The 12,288-nt window shown below is 38.0% G+C and overlaps 3 protein-coding genes across 5 annotated transcripts in view; all 3 read left to right on the plus strand.

Annotated features, from left to right (window-relative positions):
* tprg1l (tumor protein p63 regulated 1-like) overlaps positions 1 to 12,288 on the plus strand; it is a 63,048-nt gene that overhangs the window by 45,265 nt on the left and 5,495 nt on the right. The window lies entirely within an intron of this gene.
* On the plus strand, positions 206 to 6,527 carry rer1 (retention in endoplasmic reticulum sorting receptor 1). 3 transcript variants are annotated; one of them, XM_072366606.1, is made up of 8 exons: positions 206 to 297; positions 1,590 to 1,671; positions 1,881 to 1,985; positions 2,430 to 2,526; positions 2,763 to 2,841; positions 4,036 to 4,171; positions 4,547 to 4,601; positions 4,784 to 6,527. In XM_072366606.1, exons 2-8 carry the CDS (start codon positions 1,591 to 1,593, stop codon positions 4,843 to 4,845), a joined length of 615 nt encoding a protein of 204 aa, XP_072222707.1. In that variant the 5' UTR covers positions 206 to 297; position 1,590; the 3' UTR covers positions 4,846 to 6,527. The 3 variants fall into 3 exon arrangements, with proteins under 3 accessions (XP_072222707.1, XP_072222709.1, XP_072222708.1); XM_072366608.1 differs by having other exon boundaries at positions 6,013 to 6,527; XM_072366607.1 differs by having other exon boundaries at positions 4,547 to 6,527.
* LOC140271634 (taste receptor type 1 member 1-like) lies at positions 7,170 to 11,987 on the plus strand. The gene is made up of 6 exons (XM_072366916.1): positions 7,170 to 7,364; positions 7,636 to 7,939; positions 8,248 to 8,973; positions 10,033 to 10,239; positions 10,578 to 10,698; positions 11,014 to 11,987. Exons 1-6 carry the CDS (start codon positions 7,177 to 7,179, stop codon positions 11,937 to 11,939), a joined length of 2,472 nt encoding a protein of 823 aa, XP_072223017.1. The 5' UTR covers positions 7,170 to 7,176; the 3' UTR covers positions 11,940 to 11,987.

Here is a 12,288-nt window from a genome sequence, read left to right on the forward strand (position 1 = left end):
AGTTTTGTAGGCATGCATCAAAATTATTATTATTATTACGATCATTATATTCATTATTAACTTTTAACGTTTAGTACGGCATACACTTCAATTCTGTTCACTGGGTAGTTCGTTCAAACACAGCCCACTGATAAAATGCAATCGAGCTTTAGCACTGCATCACTTTCGGGGCTCTACTGGCTTTCCTGTATGCTCTGATCCTCCCGGAAGTAATGACGTGTTCACACCAGTTTGCACGAGAAGTGGCTAGTGTAGCTAGCTAGGTAGAGCCGGGTAGTGACACAGCGGCCGTATCAGGTAAGAAAAAGCCATCATTGTTGATTTCCGCTGGAACTGCTAAAAACTGAGAGACGCTGAAAGTTATTGCATCAACGAAGCAAAAGTGTGAACGGTTCCATTCTTCGGTGATTATAAACGTGATTACTAAATAGCAGTTATATTTCTAACCGTGCTAACTAGCTAGCTGTTGGCAACGTAGTACTGTGTCACCGGAAGTGAGTTGTCAGATTTTCAAAGTCAATGCTGGTATTTGTAGTTCGAAGGTGTTCATATAACAAAGCCTGCAAACGAAAGAAAGCCAGTGAAGAACTACAATTTATTTTGCCACGCTTTGAATACGTTTTTTACTGGCGTTCTGGGAAACGTAGTTACCTAAATTCATAGATGGGTCTATAGGGGTTAACTGAAGCTTCAGAAGAACTACATAACCCATGCAAACGGTAAATTGGGGGCCAAAGGGTAACCTACATAGCTAGTTGGCCATTTATGTGGCTATTTTGTAAGCTAATGCAAATAAATCAAAGTCACAGACAAAGCAGCAGTAGGACATAAAGTATTGAGTTATATATATATATATATAGTTTCCTAATTAAGTTGTTTGATGAATACGCGTCCTATAACATGACAACCCCAAGCTTGTTAGCTACGAATGTGGTCATGGCTAGCTAGCCAAAACTAGGAACAGTCATACACGATATGATTATTCCTTTACTAATCTTAAAATAGACAATGTATTGTGATTGCTCTGGTAGCAGGTCGTGCTGGGTAAACAATTAAAAACATGACCCTAAGCTTCAGCAGACATTGTAGTCTTAGTGGCTAACGATACCCATGAAATCCATGATCAATTAAAGATAGGCAAGAAATACTGAAAAGCTCCTTACTTATTTAGTAGCCAAACATGGATCCTCTGGTTTAACATAAGTTACAAGACATTTTTACTTTAAGTTATATGAGATGCAATGATATATTTGGTTATCTATGCCTTTTTTCCTCCTGATGAAATTCACTCTGATCTGTCAGTGCGCTTGTTATTCATTACCTTTAAGATACAGCTGACTATCAGGACATGTATGTGATTATTTATTTATTTATGTATGTATATGATAGTTTGTTTATTTAGTTTAATTTTTTCAGTTCAAACTAGGATAACACCTCTTTTTGTTTTTAAAGCAGGAGATACTAGACATGCACATATTAGATAACAATCAACCACATCATTAGGTCTGCTGCAGCCACCTTTGCCGCTTACATCCTTGACGCCATTAATCAGATTTATTTATCTTTTTTTAATTTATTTTCCCTACCAGAATGTCAGAAGGGGACAGTGTTGGGGAGTCTATCCATGGGAAACCATCTGTAGTCACTGCCTTCTTCACAAGGATTGGACAGGTAAAGTGCCTATCACTCAGATCACTCGTGTGAATAATATCTCATAATATCACATAATTGTTTTGTCATAGTGTTAGTCACCTATAGTTAGTGGGTTAAGACTTTGACACAATTTTGGGCGATACAGGGTTTCATCTGAAGTTGTGTCTGTAGCATTTCTCTCCGTCTTCTGGTGGCACGGTTTTTTTTTCTCTTTATTATTGTAACAGGTCTATCAGTCATGGCTTGACAAGTCAACACCATTCTATGCGGTGCGATGGGCAGCCACTCTACTACTTACTGCTCTCTACATGATCAGAGTGTACATACTACAGGTAATTGTGTGTGTGTTAGTTTCTGAATGACTATCGTGTTGGTTCCTCAGGAAAGACAGAAAATTAAAGTACATTTGAATAATTCACATGCAGCCATCACATTTTAAGTTTTAAAAGCCCATATATTGTTTTAAAAACAGACTTTCATTCACTCCTACTCAGTGTTGTGCTGTTGTATCAGACTGCAGTGAGTTTGGCTTTGGCCACTATTTATCCATGATGAAAGATTGATTTTAATACAAAAATTCAGGGGAAAAAAGTTTTTAAAGTGTTATAACTAAGCACGTGGCCCTTGGTATTTTGTTGCTCATGACTTCACAAGTAAAACTATAGACAATGTTGTCCTCGTTAGTGTGTGCACTTTTTATTTATGAAATATTGTCTTTGTTAACGGTCTGTCCAGACACCCTTTTAATGTGAGGATTTTCTCACTCTCTTTTTCAGGGGTGGTATATAGTAACATACGCTTTGGGAATCTACCATCTCAATCTGTTCATTGCGTTTCTATCGCCAAAAGTGGATCCCTCTCTGCTTGACGAAGGTAAGTTGACAAAATGACATCAGTGAAGTCTTTTGTTGTTGTTGTGTGACTATGTGGTGTTCCTGATAAAAGGGGGTCCCTTTTGACGCTTGTTTATTCGGGTTTTTGATTAGCTGCAACTTGCTCAAAGTAAAAAAAAAAAAAAAATCTCTGCTGAGCAGTCCTTTCATTCGGATATTGTTGCTGCAGAATATTGAAACCACTCTAAGTCACTCTGTAACCTATTTCTCCTGCAGATGAGGGCCCATCCCTTCCTACCAAGCAGAACGAGGAGTTCCGCCCTTTCATCAGAAGGTTGCCTGAATTCAAATTCTGGTAAGAGTTCAGCTCATGGTCTGTCCATCTGTCACTGTCACCCACAGAGTGATTGCAAATTATTTTCTTATGGGTTACCTGTGCGGTCAAAATCAAGTCACGCAGAGCTCATTTGAAAGAGGATGTAGCTATTCAGCATGAATCAAATATAGTTGCGGGAAAGCTGTTTATTTCCTTGTGTGCGTTCTTGTCATCCCTAGGATGTGTGTAACGCATTTCTTAAAATCTTTTCGATAGAGGCTTTTCCATCGGACTTTTGTTAGCATGGCTGGAAGAACCTTCACAACAAGTTGATTGTCCTTTAGCAATTATGCAAAAGGTTACATTAACGAACTTATCTGTTGTTTTGCATGAAGGCCACAGTGCTGCGTTGCAGTGTTTTTGGAATTTATGAAAGGTCTTGACTGTGGTGATAGAAATGATGCAAAAGTGGCTTTCAACCAGTCATACAGCTGGCTTTTGTTTGATGTCTGGAAATATAATTAGTGCTACCCTATTCTTTTGTTTTATTTGTTCAGAACAAAGGTTTTAGGTTTTAACAATTCTATTTCAATGTGCTTGCTTCTGATTTCTTCATCTGCCCCTTGTGCACTGTTTGTCTCGCCTTCTCTGTCAGGGCCTGTCAACAATTATGCAGTTTCAGTTCAATATCTGCATAAAGCTTTTTACATCAAAATTTCTGCTTTACTTACTCGGATGATAATGTCACAAGTCATCAACTGTGTCTGATTTCAGGCTGGAGTGAAAGACAGTTGAAGTTGTCATGTTATCAGCAAGAGTCCCCTTTTGGATGTCTAAATGTTTCCAGGCATCTTTTTAATCAGACTTTTATTACACTTACTTGTTTTGATTCTAATTTAACACCATAGTACTTTACTTAGGCATATTTATGCATGGTTAGCATGGTTTTGGATATTACCAATCAAAATGGAGCTGCTGCCATCTGAGGATATCGACACTGACATTATGGATCCTATGCAATCAAATGGTCCATTATGACCAGAATGTATTTATTGGGTGGGGTTATGCCTCTGCATTCATCACGCCGCCTTTTTCTTCTAAAACTTTATTAGGATTCTTCGTGACTGTTTGTGTGTGTGTGTCAGACTGTTGCTGCTGAATAAATGTACTCACTGTTGAGGATGCAACGTGGTCGCATTGTTTTAACTCAAGTCTTGTTTCTATTCTTGCCAGGCATTCGGCGACAAAAGGCATCGTCATTGCCATGATTTGCACATTTTTTGATGCCTTCAATGTGCCAGTGTTCTGGCCTATACTTGTAATGTACTTCATCATGCTCTTTTGCATCACCATGAAGAGGCAGATTAAGGTAAAACACTGAAAGATATGCAGCACATGCACTCTATACAACGACACTGTGGCTTCACTGGACTAACAATAACTGTGTAATAAAAGACATTGCTCTCCATCAAAAGTGTAATACAGAAAATGTGTTGCTAATGGCAAGATGCACCTGAACTGGATAACAGTTATTTGCTAAAGCTGAACATTTGAACATTCATAACATTCTTAGTCTTTTAAGGAGCATTTTACCAACTGCATGACATTACAGTGACAATGTTTTTCAATATTTTCTGATTAAATTATTACCCATTTGTGCAACTTCTTCACATAGATGCAGTTGGTGGAAATGTTTCATCCTCATCCTGTTACTAATTCTCTTTTTCTCTCCCGCCTTTTCTAGCATATGATCAAGTACAGATACCTACCCTTCACACATGGGAAGAGGACATATAAAGGCAAGGACGACACAGGGAAAACTTTTGCTAGTTAAAAACTCCAACTTACCCTTCATCTCTGTCTCATTTGATATGTATTGGTCACAGCTAGTGGGGGATTGATCAGGATTTGATTTATTTTCCTTATTTTTTTTTTTTTATGAGCGGGACAGTAACATGAAGTTTTGATCTATGGTTCACAGTGTTGGATGAGGATGTGAGCAGCATGGATCAAAATAGTCTGGAAATACTGCCTTCCCTGTGAAAGTGTTTTTTTGTTTGTTTGTTTGGAGAGATTGGTCTGCATTTGAATAAGTTGCACGTGAGATGCATTTTGCCTTTTTAAGACCAGTAGTTGAGTGAATAGTCAAAGATGGAACAAAACTTAAAAGAATTGCAGTAAATTTTCAAATTTTATGTTCTTTCGTTGATTGTAATTCCAGTGCATCTGCCTCTCCCAATCTGCCAAGTTCTGATTGATTTAATGTTCCTACCTATTTGTAACAAATTGAGCGTTCTATTTAAAGTCGGTGAGGTTAAGTTGCAAAAGAATGTGAATAGATGTAAGATGAAATCTAATGAAAAGTCCTCACATTGAATAATCTTTTGATTAAAAATGTTCTGCTCTGACTAACAAGTGCCGTAAGGCAGTCGCTCTCTTTACTAAATAAAGACGTTGAAGAGAAGTTAGTGACATTTCATCTAAATGTGCATCCATGACGGTTAGAAAACAGCAAAACACCAGAATTACTTTCCCGAAAAGTTTAAACTTGGCACAAATATTTTCTTATTCTTCAGCATTAATTGGCCACAAAACTCCTTGCATTGTCTTACTAGCTTAACAGTCATCGAGATGGATGATTGTTATGACCACATTTGAATCTTCAGCCCCATGACACATCACTGAAGGGCATTATTCAAAGATTGTGTTACTCATCCTACGTCTCCTGTAGTTTGGGATCTAGCTTAAATCCGTTTTGCGCCATTGTAGAGTTTGGATATTGTTCTGCTGAGCACTTCTGTAAACAAGGTTTTTTTTTTTTTAATTATTAGGGATCTGTGTACGAGTAGATTGGACGGGGGTGGGCTTTAGCTTGGATTATCAAGTCAATTCATTTGTTTTACCATAGATTTTCATTTACAACATGTGCAAAATTACTCTAAATATATTTTGTCTCTAAAGTGCTCAACCAGTATTCAGGTTTAAGTCAGGAAAGGGTCAGTCTGACATAACGGCCGAGCAAACACGCTTTACCCCAAGGACCTTTTTATCTCAAGAACATTTTCCCATCTGTGTTTCAGAGACTGAGGTTAATTTGGTTTGTTTAGACAAGCTGTTGTTGTCCTTTACAATCTGTGTTTTTTCTGAAATTGAAAAAAAAAAGGTAAATATAGTCATTCCAAACAAACTGTTGTTCTCTTTCTTTTGCAGAGGAAACATAGGAAAACAGAGATTGAGAGCTTTTATTATAACAAATGGATGAAGTGGGTGGTGATCACGCGTTCTTTTCTATGAACCTTCTGATTTTCTTTTCCTATCACAATGCTGGGAATCTGTCATTACTCACCTTTGATCAACACTGTAGTAAGGGATCAAAACATTTTCCTGTAAAAAGTTTGTGTTTCAAAGGGTTGTCTGGATTTATGTATATACAGTATATATATATATTTTAAGATATAATTTTTTGAGATCATTTTTATTTAGTTTTTTTTCATCCAACCACCATTCTGTTTGCAAGTGTTAAAATCCATCTCATTTGAAATTGATGAAAGCTAAACTGGTAAATTGGGTTCTAGAACTGATGAATTTAATGTTTTTCATGGATTGCATGTTATTTTCTTGTGCTACAGTTGAAAACAAGAAATTGATTTTAATAACTTAAATGTAATTTTTTTTTTTTTTTCACTCCAAATGCTATTAAAGAGGATATGTCCCTTCGAACAGTATGTATGTGTCTTGGCTTCGTATTTTGTTTATTCGTAGGACATTCAATAAATCATGTGTGCCTAGCAGACTTGCATTCACTCCTGATGATTGGCTTTAATTATGTCTCACATTTGCGTGAGGAGGACACATGTCTGTGGAGGTGATCCTAAAATGTTTAATAAGGACAACTGGACTTCTTTTTCTTGGTTCTTAAAGACATTTCCCCTCCAATCCGAAAGGCTTGTTCAGTTCTAAACTAGTCGGTGTGAAGGATCAGCTACTTATAAGCCGATACTCCCCACCAACTAGTTCAGAACTGAAGAAGCCTTTTTGATGTGAGGTGAAATGTCTGGAAGAACCAAAAAACACAAAGTTCAGTTGCCCGTATTCAAGCTTCTAGGATAAAAAAAATATATTCCTTCTCTTTTATACCCATGAACTAATGCAAAGGATAGTTGGATCAAAAAAGTTCTCACATACTGTGTCCTTGACAGTGGCTCCAGCGGCATCAGATAAAACAAATTTTACATGCTGATATGTAAATTCTCCAGCCAGTACAGTCATGTATTTGTGACATTTGTCACGCATTCCAAGTTCATGAGAATGATAACAAAAGCTCAGCCAGCCAAACGCAAAGTCAAGTTCTGTTAAGAGTAGCAAACCGTAACTATGGCAGTGAAATGGGTTCTTGCTCATCTGTATCTACTGGGATGTCTTCAGCGCGCCTTGACTGAATGCACAGGTGCACCCTCAGAGTTTGAGCTAGAGGGGGATTATTTGATAGGTGGACTTTTCGACATTCATCATGACAGTGGAACTGATTATCATGACAGACCAGAAACCATCGTCTGCTCCCGGTAAGTTATTCAGTCTTGGTTGATGCCTTTTCACAATGAAACGAATTGAACAATGAGATCATTTGTCTTCAATAGCTACTTGGCAAATTTCCATTAAACGATTAATATTAGTTGCTTCATTTTGGAGTTGTTATGGGACATCCAAGTTTTCGTCACTTACTTCAGTCCTGGTGGCATTTAAATTGTTCAAAGCCCCAAAATTGACAGTTTGTACAAAAAGTTTTTAAACTTGCTTCCCTTCACTGCATCACTCTCCTTCCTCTGTCCACAGTCAACCTGTCATTCTGTCAAGTTATCGACGGTTTCAGTTGATGAGATTCTCTGTTGAGGAAATCAATAACTCTACAGAGCTGCTGCCAAATGTGTCCCTTGGCTATGAAATATTTGACCACTGCTCAGACACACATAATTTTCCAGGTATTTTCCACCTTATGTCTGTTAATGGCACCATCCAACCTTGGGATGAATCACCATCACAAAGGAATTCATCTAGAACGATAGCAGTGGTTGGCATTTACACAAGCACCGCGACTCTGGGTGTCGCCCCGCTCTTCATGCCGGATCGCATCCCCATGGTAAATCTGCCTGCTAATATCATCACTCTTTAAAGATATTACAAATAAACTACCTTAGTTTCAAGATATTGTCTCTATTATTCCTTGACCTCCCTTGTTGTATTTAAAAAAATATATAAGGATTTAAAATTTGATGCTAGCAACCCTTGCTCAAGGGCAAAGGTGGACTGTCACCCCTCCAGCTGTCAGTTCACCAATGTGTATGTGTTTGTCTGTGTGTATTTTTTTTAAAATTATTCATGAAAAGATGTCAGGTGGTTTTTGAAAATGCTGAAAAAGTAATGGCAACTTATCTTTCTCCTCGACAGATCAGTTATGGAGCAGCCAGTTCTATCTTCTCAAGAAAATTTCAATTTCCCTCTTTCTTGAGAACGGTGCAACCCAACAAGAATGTCATAGATATGGTTGTTAAGATTTTGCAACACTTCAACTGGCACTGGGTTTCTTTCCTTTATATTGATGATGATTATGGAAGAGATGCCCAGGACAAGTTTATCAAGAAGATAAATGGCACTGAGATCTGCATGGCACACACCGAAGACCTTGACCTAAATACAGATTACCTTCGAATGTTCAGACATATAAAGTTACATAAGATAAATGTCATTATTGTTTTTGCTCCTGAGTGGACTGCAGAAGCTCTCATTAAGTCAGCCATAAATCAAAATGTCACCAACAAGGTGTGGCTAGCAGGGGATGCCTGGTCCCTACATAAAAATCTCCCCAAAGAAAAAGGAATCAGAAATATTGGAACTGTGCTTGGGGTTGCTGAACCAAAAATGACAATTCCAGGTTTCAGTGATTTCATCTATTCTTCCAAAGCCCACACTCAGTGTGAAAATGCAGAACAAGAGATGTTTTGCAATCAGATTTGCAATTGCAACACCATTAGTGCTGAAGATATCATTACAGCAGACCCATCTTTCTCTTTTCCCGTTTATTCTGCTGTATATGCCATCGCCCATGCCTTACACGCTGTCCTGCAATGTGGAGCTGGCAAGTGTAACAACAATATTACAGTGTACCCACACATGGTGAGTCTACAAATAATTACACAACTCATTTAACCCATTTTTCACAGTCTGACTCTTTTCACCGAAATGCAAAAATTATTTGAAAGCTCAGACAAAAAAAAATCTCTGTTCTTGTTTACTGAATACATGATTCAAACACTCATGATGTTGGCCGGGTCGTAAGGACACACGTTGCAAAGGAAACTAAAACTAGTTCAAACTGATCAGATTGTACAGTTCCACATCATAGGCCTCATACAGTCACTGTTTTCTCACATAATTTTCACATCGCTATAACGACCGGTGTTGTGTTATCTTTGAAGTGCCTTGAGGTAATATTTTTGGGATTTGGCAATACATAAAAAAGATTTTATTAAATTGAGTTAAAAACAGTGGTCGATCTAACATATTGAAAATGTTGATTTATGGTCAGACAGAGCAGAAGCTTCAGGCGCAGCTCAAATACTTTAAAACAAACTCCTCTTGTTCTTTTGGCTCAGATGGTGTGGGAAAACCTATTACACCATGCAGCTAATTGTTGTGGGTGAAACCATCATATCGTCCATTAGTTTGTGGATTGTTGTTTTGAAGCCTAGAATTTTGACCAGTTGGATTTTGTTTTTTGGGAACTAGACTTTTAGAGCAAGGATGGATCTGACTAAGTACAGCAGAAACTAAGCATGCCAATACGGTTGGACCTTTTCAAATATAAGGTTGCCCTAGCTGCACACAAATTCTTCTTTAGAATCCATCTTACTCTACATGGAAAAAAAACTTACTAAATGAACATCATGAAGTATTGCACAAGAATTGAAAGTATTGCACAATGGAGATGATAAACTTACAAAGAAAATATTTCACAAGTAACAAATCAAGTAAGAGGTAGGGTCGATTTCTCTTTGACATCTATCTGACTGCGTACTGCCACTGCAAGAGCTGCCCTCTGCCTGCCATTAAAAATAACTTTTAAGGAACTTGCATATTTGTGTGTTGTTTGGTCGTCCTATCAAATCAACACCTGTAGTGTGCATTTAGGACACATAGCCTGCATGTAATCCAAACTTTGTGTGTCTACAACAGGTTTTAAAGGAACTGAAGAGGTTGAATTTCACACTCTTAAACCAGAGTGTTCAGTTTGATGAGAATGGAGACCCCACGTTTGGATCCTATTCAATAGTTTTCTGGAACCATAGTGGAGATGCAGAAGTGGTTGGCTTTTATAATTTTTACCCACCATTCCAGTACTTCATCAACAGCACCAAAATTCAGTGGCATGAAAATGGAAAGGCAAGCACTTGGTTTTTGTTCGTTTGTTCTTCATATCCAAGGTTTACCCTGTAAATTTAATAAGAATTTGATTATGTTTCCTTTTCAATGACTGTATTGGCATGTTGGAGGGTGTGGATGCTGTGAATGTTCACAAAGGAGGATATGTTTAGTGATATCTATAACCAGCAAACCACACAATCAGGCATATCAGCAAATGGTGGATGGAATCTTTCTATGTATATTACAGTGTTGTTTCTTTAAAAAGCTAAATGGAATGGAATACATTGCTCTTATCAACTGTAGCCCTTTTAACATTAAATTGCCTTTATTTTTTGCTTAATACATGTCATGCACAGGTGCCGACTTCAGTTTGCTCTGAAAAGTGCCGTGAAGGATATTCAAGAAAACAAGAAGGAGTCCACAAATGTTGCTTCAACTGTACAATCTGTCCAAATGGAGCTTACATCAACAGCACAGGTAAATACGAGAGGGACTTGATAAACTAAACACGTGTGTCAACCCGTTACATTACTTCATGGTCTTTACCACATACAGTGTCTCATGAGTCTGGAACAACGTGGATATATACTGTAGTGCCATTACTTTAATGGTTTATTTGTGGTTTACAATGACCTCAACTGCATGTGGCCTGAGGATGTAAGCTACAAGACAAGTTTACAAAGATGGGAATGCTCAGCGGAATAGTGTCAAATATTAGGCATAATACTGCTGTTTGATCTCTTTTTAAAGTTAATCTTAATTTTGACTGTGTTCAACTGTTGTCTAAAATAGAGGATCCCTACACATGTATCAGCTGTAAGGACACAGAGTGGTCTGCAGAGGGAAGTACGTCATGCAATCTGCAGCGGGTGGAGTACATACCATTCACAGATGCTAGTGCTATAGTCATCATTATCGGGGCTTTGGTTTTGGTGGCTCTCTCTCTGGCCGTGTCTGTTCTCTTCGCCATCAACTACAACACACCTGTTGTCAAATCTGCTGGGGGACCAATGTGCTTCCTAATTTTAGGCTGCCTGAGTCTGTGTAGTATCAGTGTGTTCTTTTACTTTGGTGTGCCCACAACTGCCTCTTGTGTGTTAAGGTTTTTACCATTTCTTTTGTTCTTCACTGTTAACATAGCATGTTTTGTTGTGCGCTCTTTTCAAATTGTTTGCATCTTCAAAATAGCTGCCAAGTTCCCCAGACTCCTCAATCTGTGGATGAAATATCATGGACAATGGCTGCTCATCACGGTGACATTCATCACTCAGGCAACCTTAATTACTATTGGCTATTCCATCGAACCCCCAAAACCTTACAATTATACATGTTTCCAGAAAGAAATCATACTCCAGTGCAATTATAGCCTTGAAGCAAAATCTGTCTCATTTTTTTTACTTTCATTATTGTGCTGTCTTTGTTTTATTTTCTCATACATGGGGAAAAACCTCCCAAAAAATTACAATGAAGCCAAAGCAATAACCCTCTGCCTTTTCCTACTCATCCTCATCTGGATCAGCTTTACCACTATTAGCATACTTTACCAAGGAAAGTACATTGAAACTCTTCATGCTGTGGCAGTACTCTGCAGTCTATACTCCTTTTTGGTTTGGTATTTCTTGCCAAAATGTTACATCATCATTTTTCAACCCCAGAAAAACACACAGCAGTACTTCCAAAGTCTCATTAAGAGTTTTATCTGTACACCTAGTCAGTAGCCTAGGTGGGATCTCCCTGGCCATATGCGGCCACTTAAAAGCAAGCTTTCCTGAGGTGTATGCTTTCTTTAACTTTCTTTATCACTGATAATGGTGTTTTGAAAACCAGGAAAAAGCTGTGGAGTTCTGGGATGCTTGAGCACTGACAACTATTTCACAAAGCATGCCCCTGTCTTAGATTTTAGAGTTTAAATAGATTCACTGGGCATGCAGAGGAGTTCAGCAAAATTGCATCAAGAATATCAACGAAAAGGACTTTGTCCCCAAAATCGAATTATAAGTTTTAGTTTTACAGTAGAAAATCTGTACTTCTCTCTTCAGCATGTAGCTGTCAAGCTTAACATGATGC

Source organism: Leuresthes tenuis, unplaced genomic scaffold (assembly GCF_036924035.1).
Source record: "Leuresthes tenuis unplaced genomic scaffold, fLeuTen1.0.hap1 SCAF_16, whole genome shotgun sequence".
Lineage (NCBI taxonomy): Eukaryota > Metazoa > Chordata > Actinopteri > Atheriniformes > Atherinopsidae > Leuresthes > Leuresthes tenuis.

Bases quoted from the DNA above. Each gene is read 5' to 3' on its own strand.
- rer1 (XM_072366606.1), top strand. From the start codon at position 1,591: ATGTCAGAAGGGGACAGTGTTGGGGAGTCTATCCATGGGAAACCATCT. The intron at 2,842-4,035 runs GTAAGAGTTCAG...TATTCTTGCCAG, and splicing joins TTGCCTGAATTCAAATTCTG to GCATTCGGCGACAAAAGGCA. The intron at 4,602-4,783 runs GCAAGGACGACA...TATGGTTCACAG, and splicing joins TGGGAAGAGGACATATAAAG to TGTTGGATGAGGATGTGAGC.
- LOC140271634 (XM_072366916.1), top strand. From the start codon at position 7,177: ATGGCAGTGAAATGGGTTCTTGCTCATCTGTATCTACTGGGATGTCTT. The intron at 8,974-10,032 runs GTGAGTCTACAA...TGTCTACAACAG, and splicing joins TTACAGTGTACCCACACATG to GTTTTAAAGGAACTGAAGAG. The intron at 10,240-10,577 runs GCAAGCACTTGG...TGTCATGCACAG, and splicing joins AGTGGCATGAAAATGGAAAG to GTGCCGACTTCAGTTTGCTC.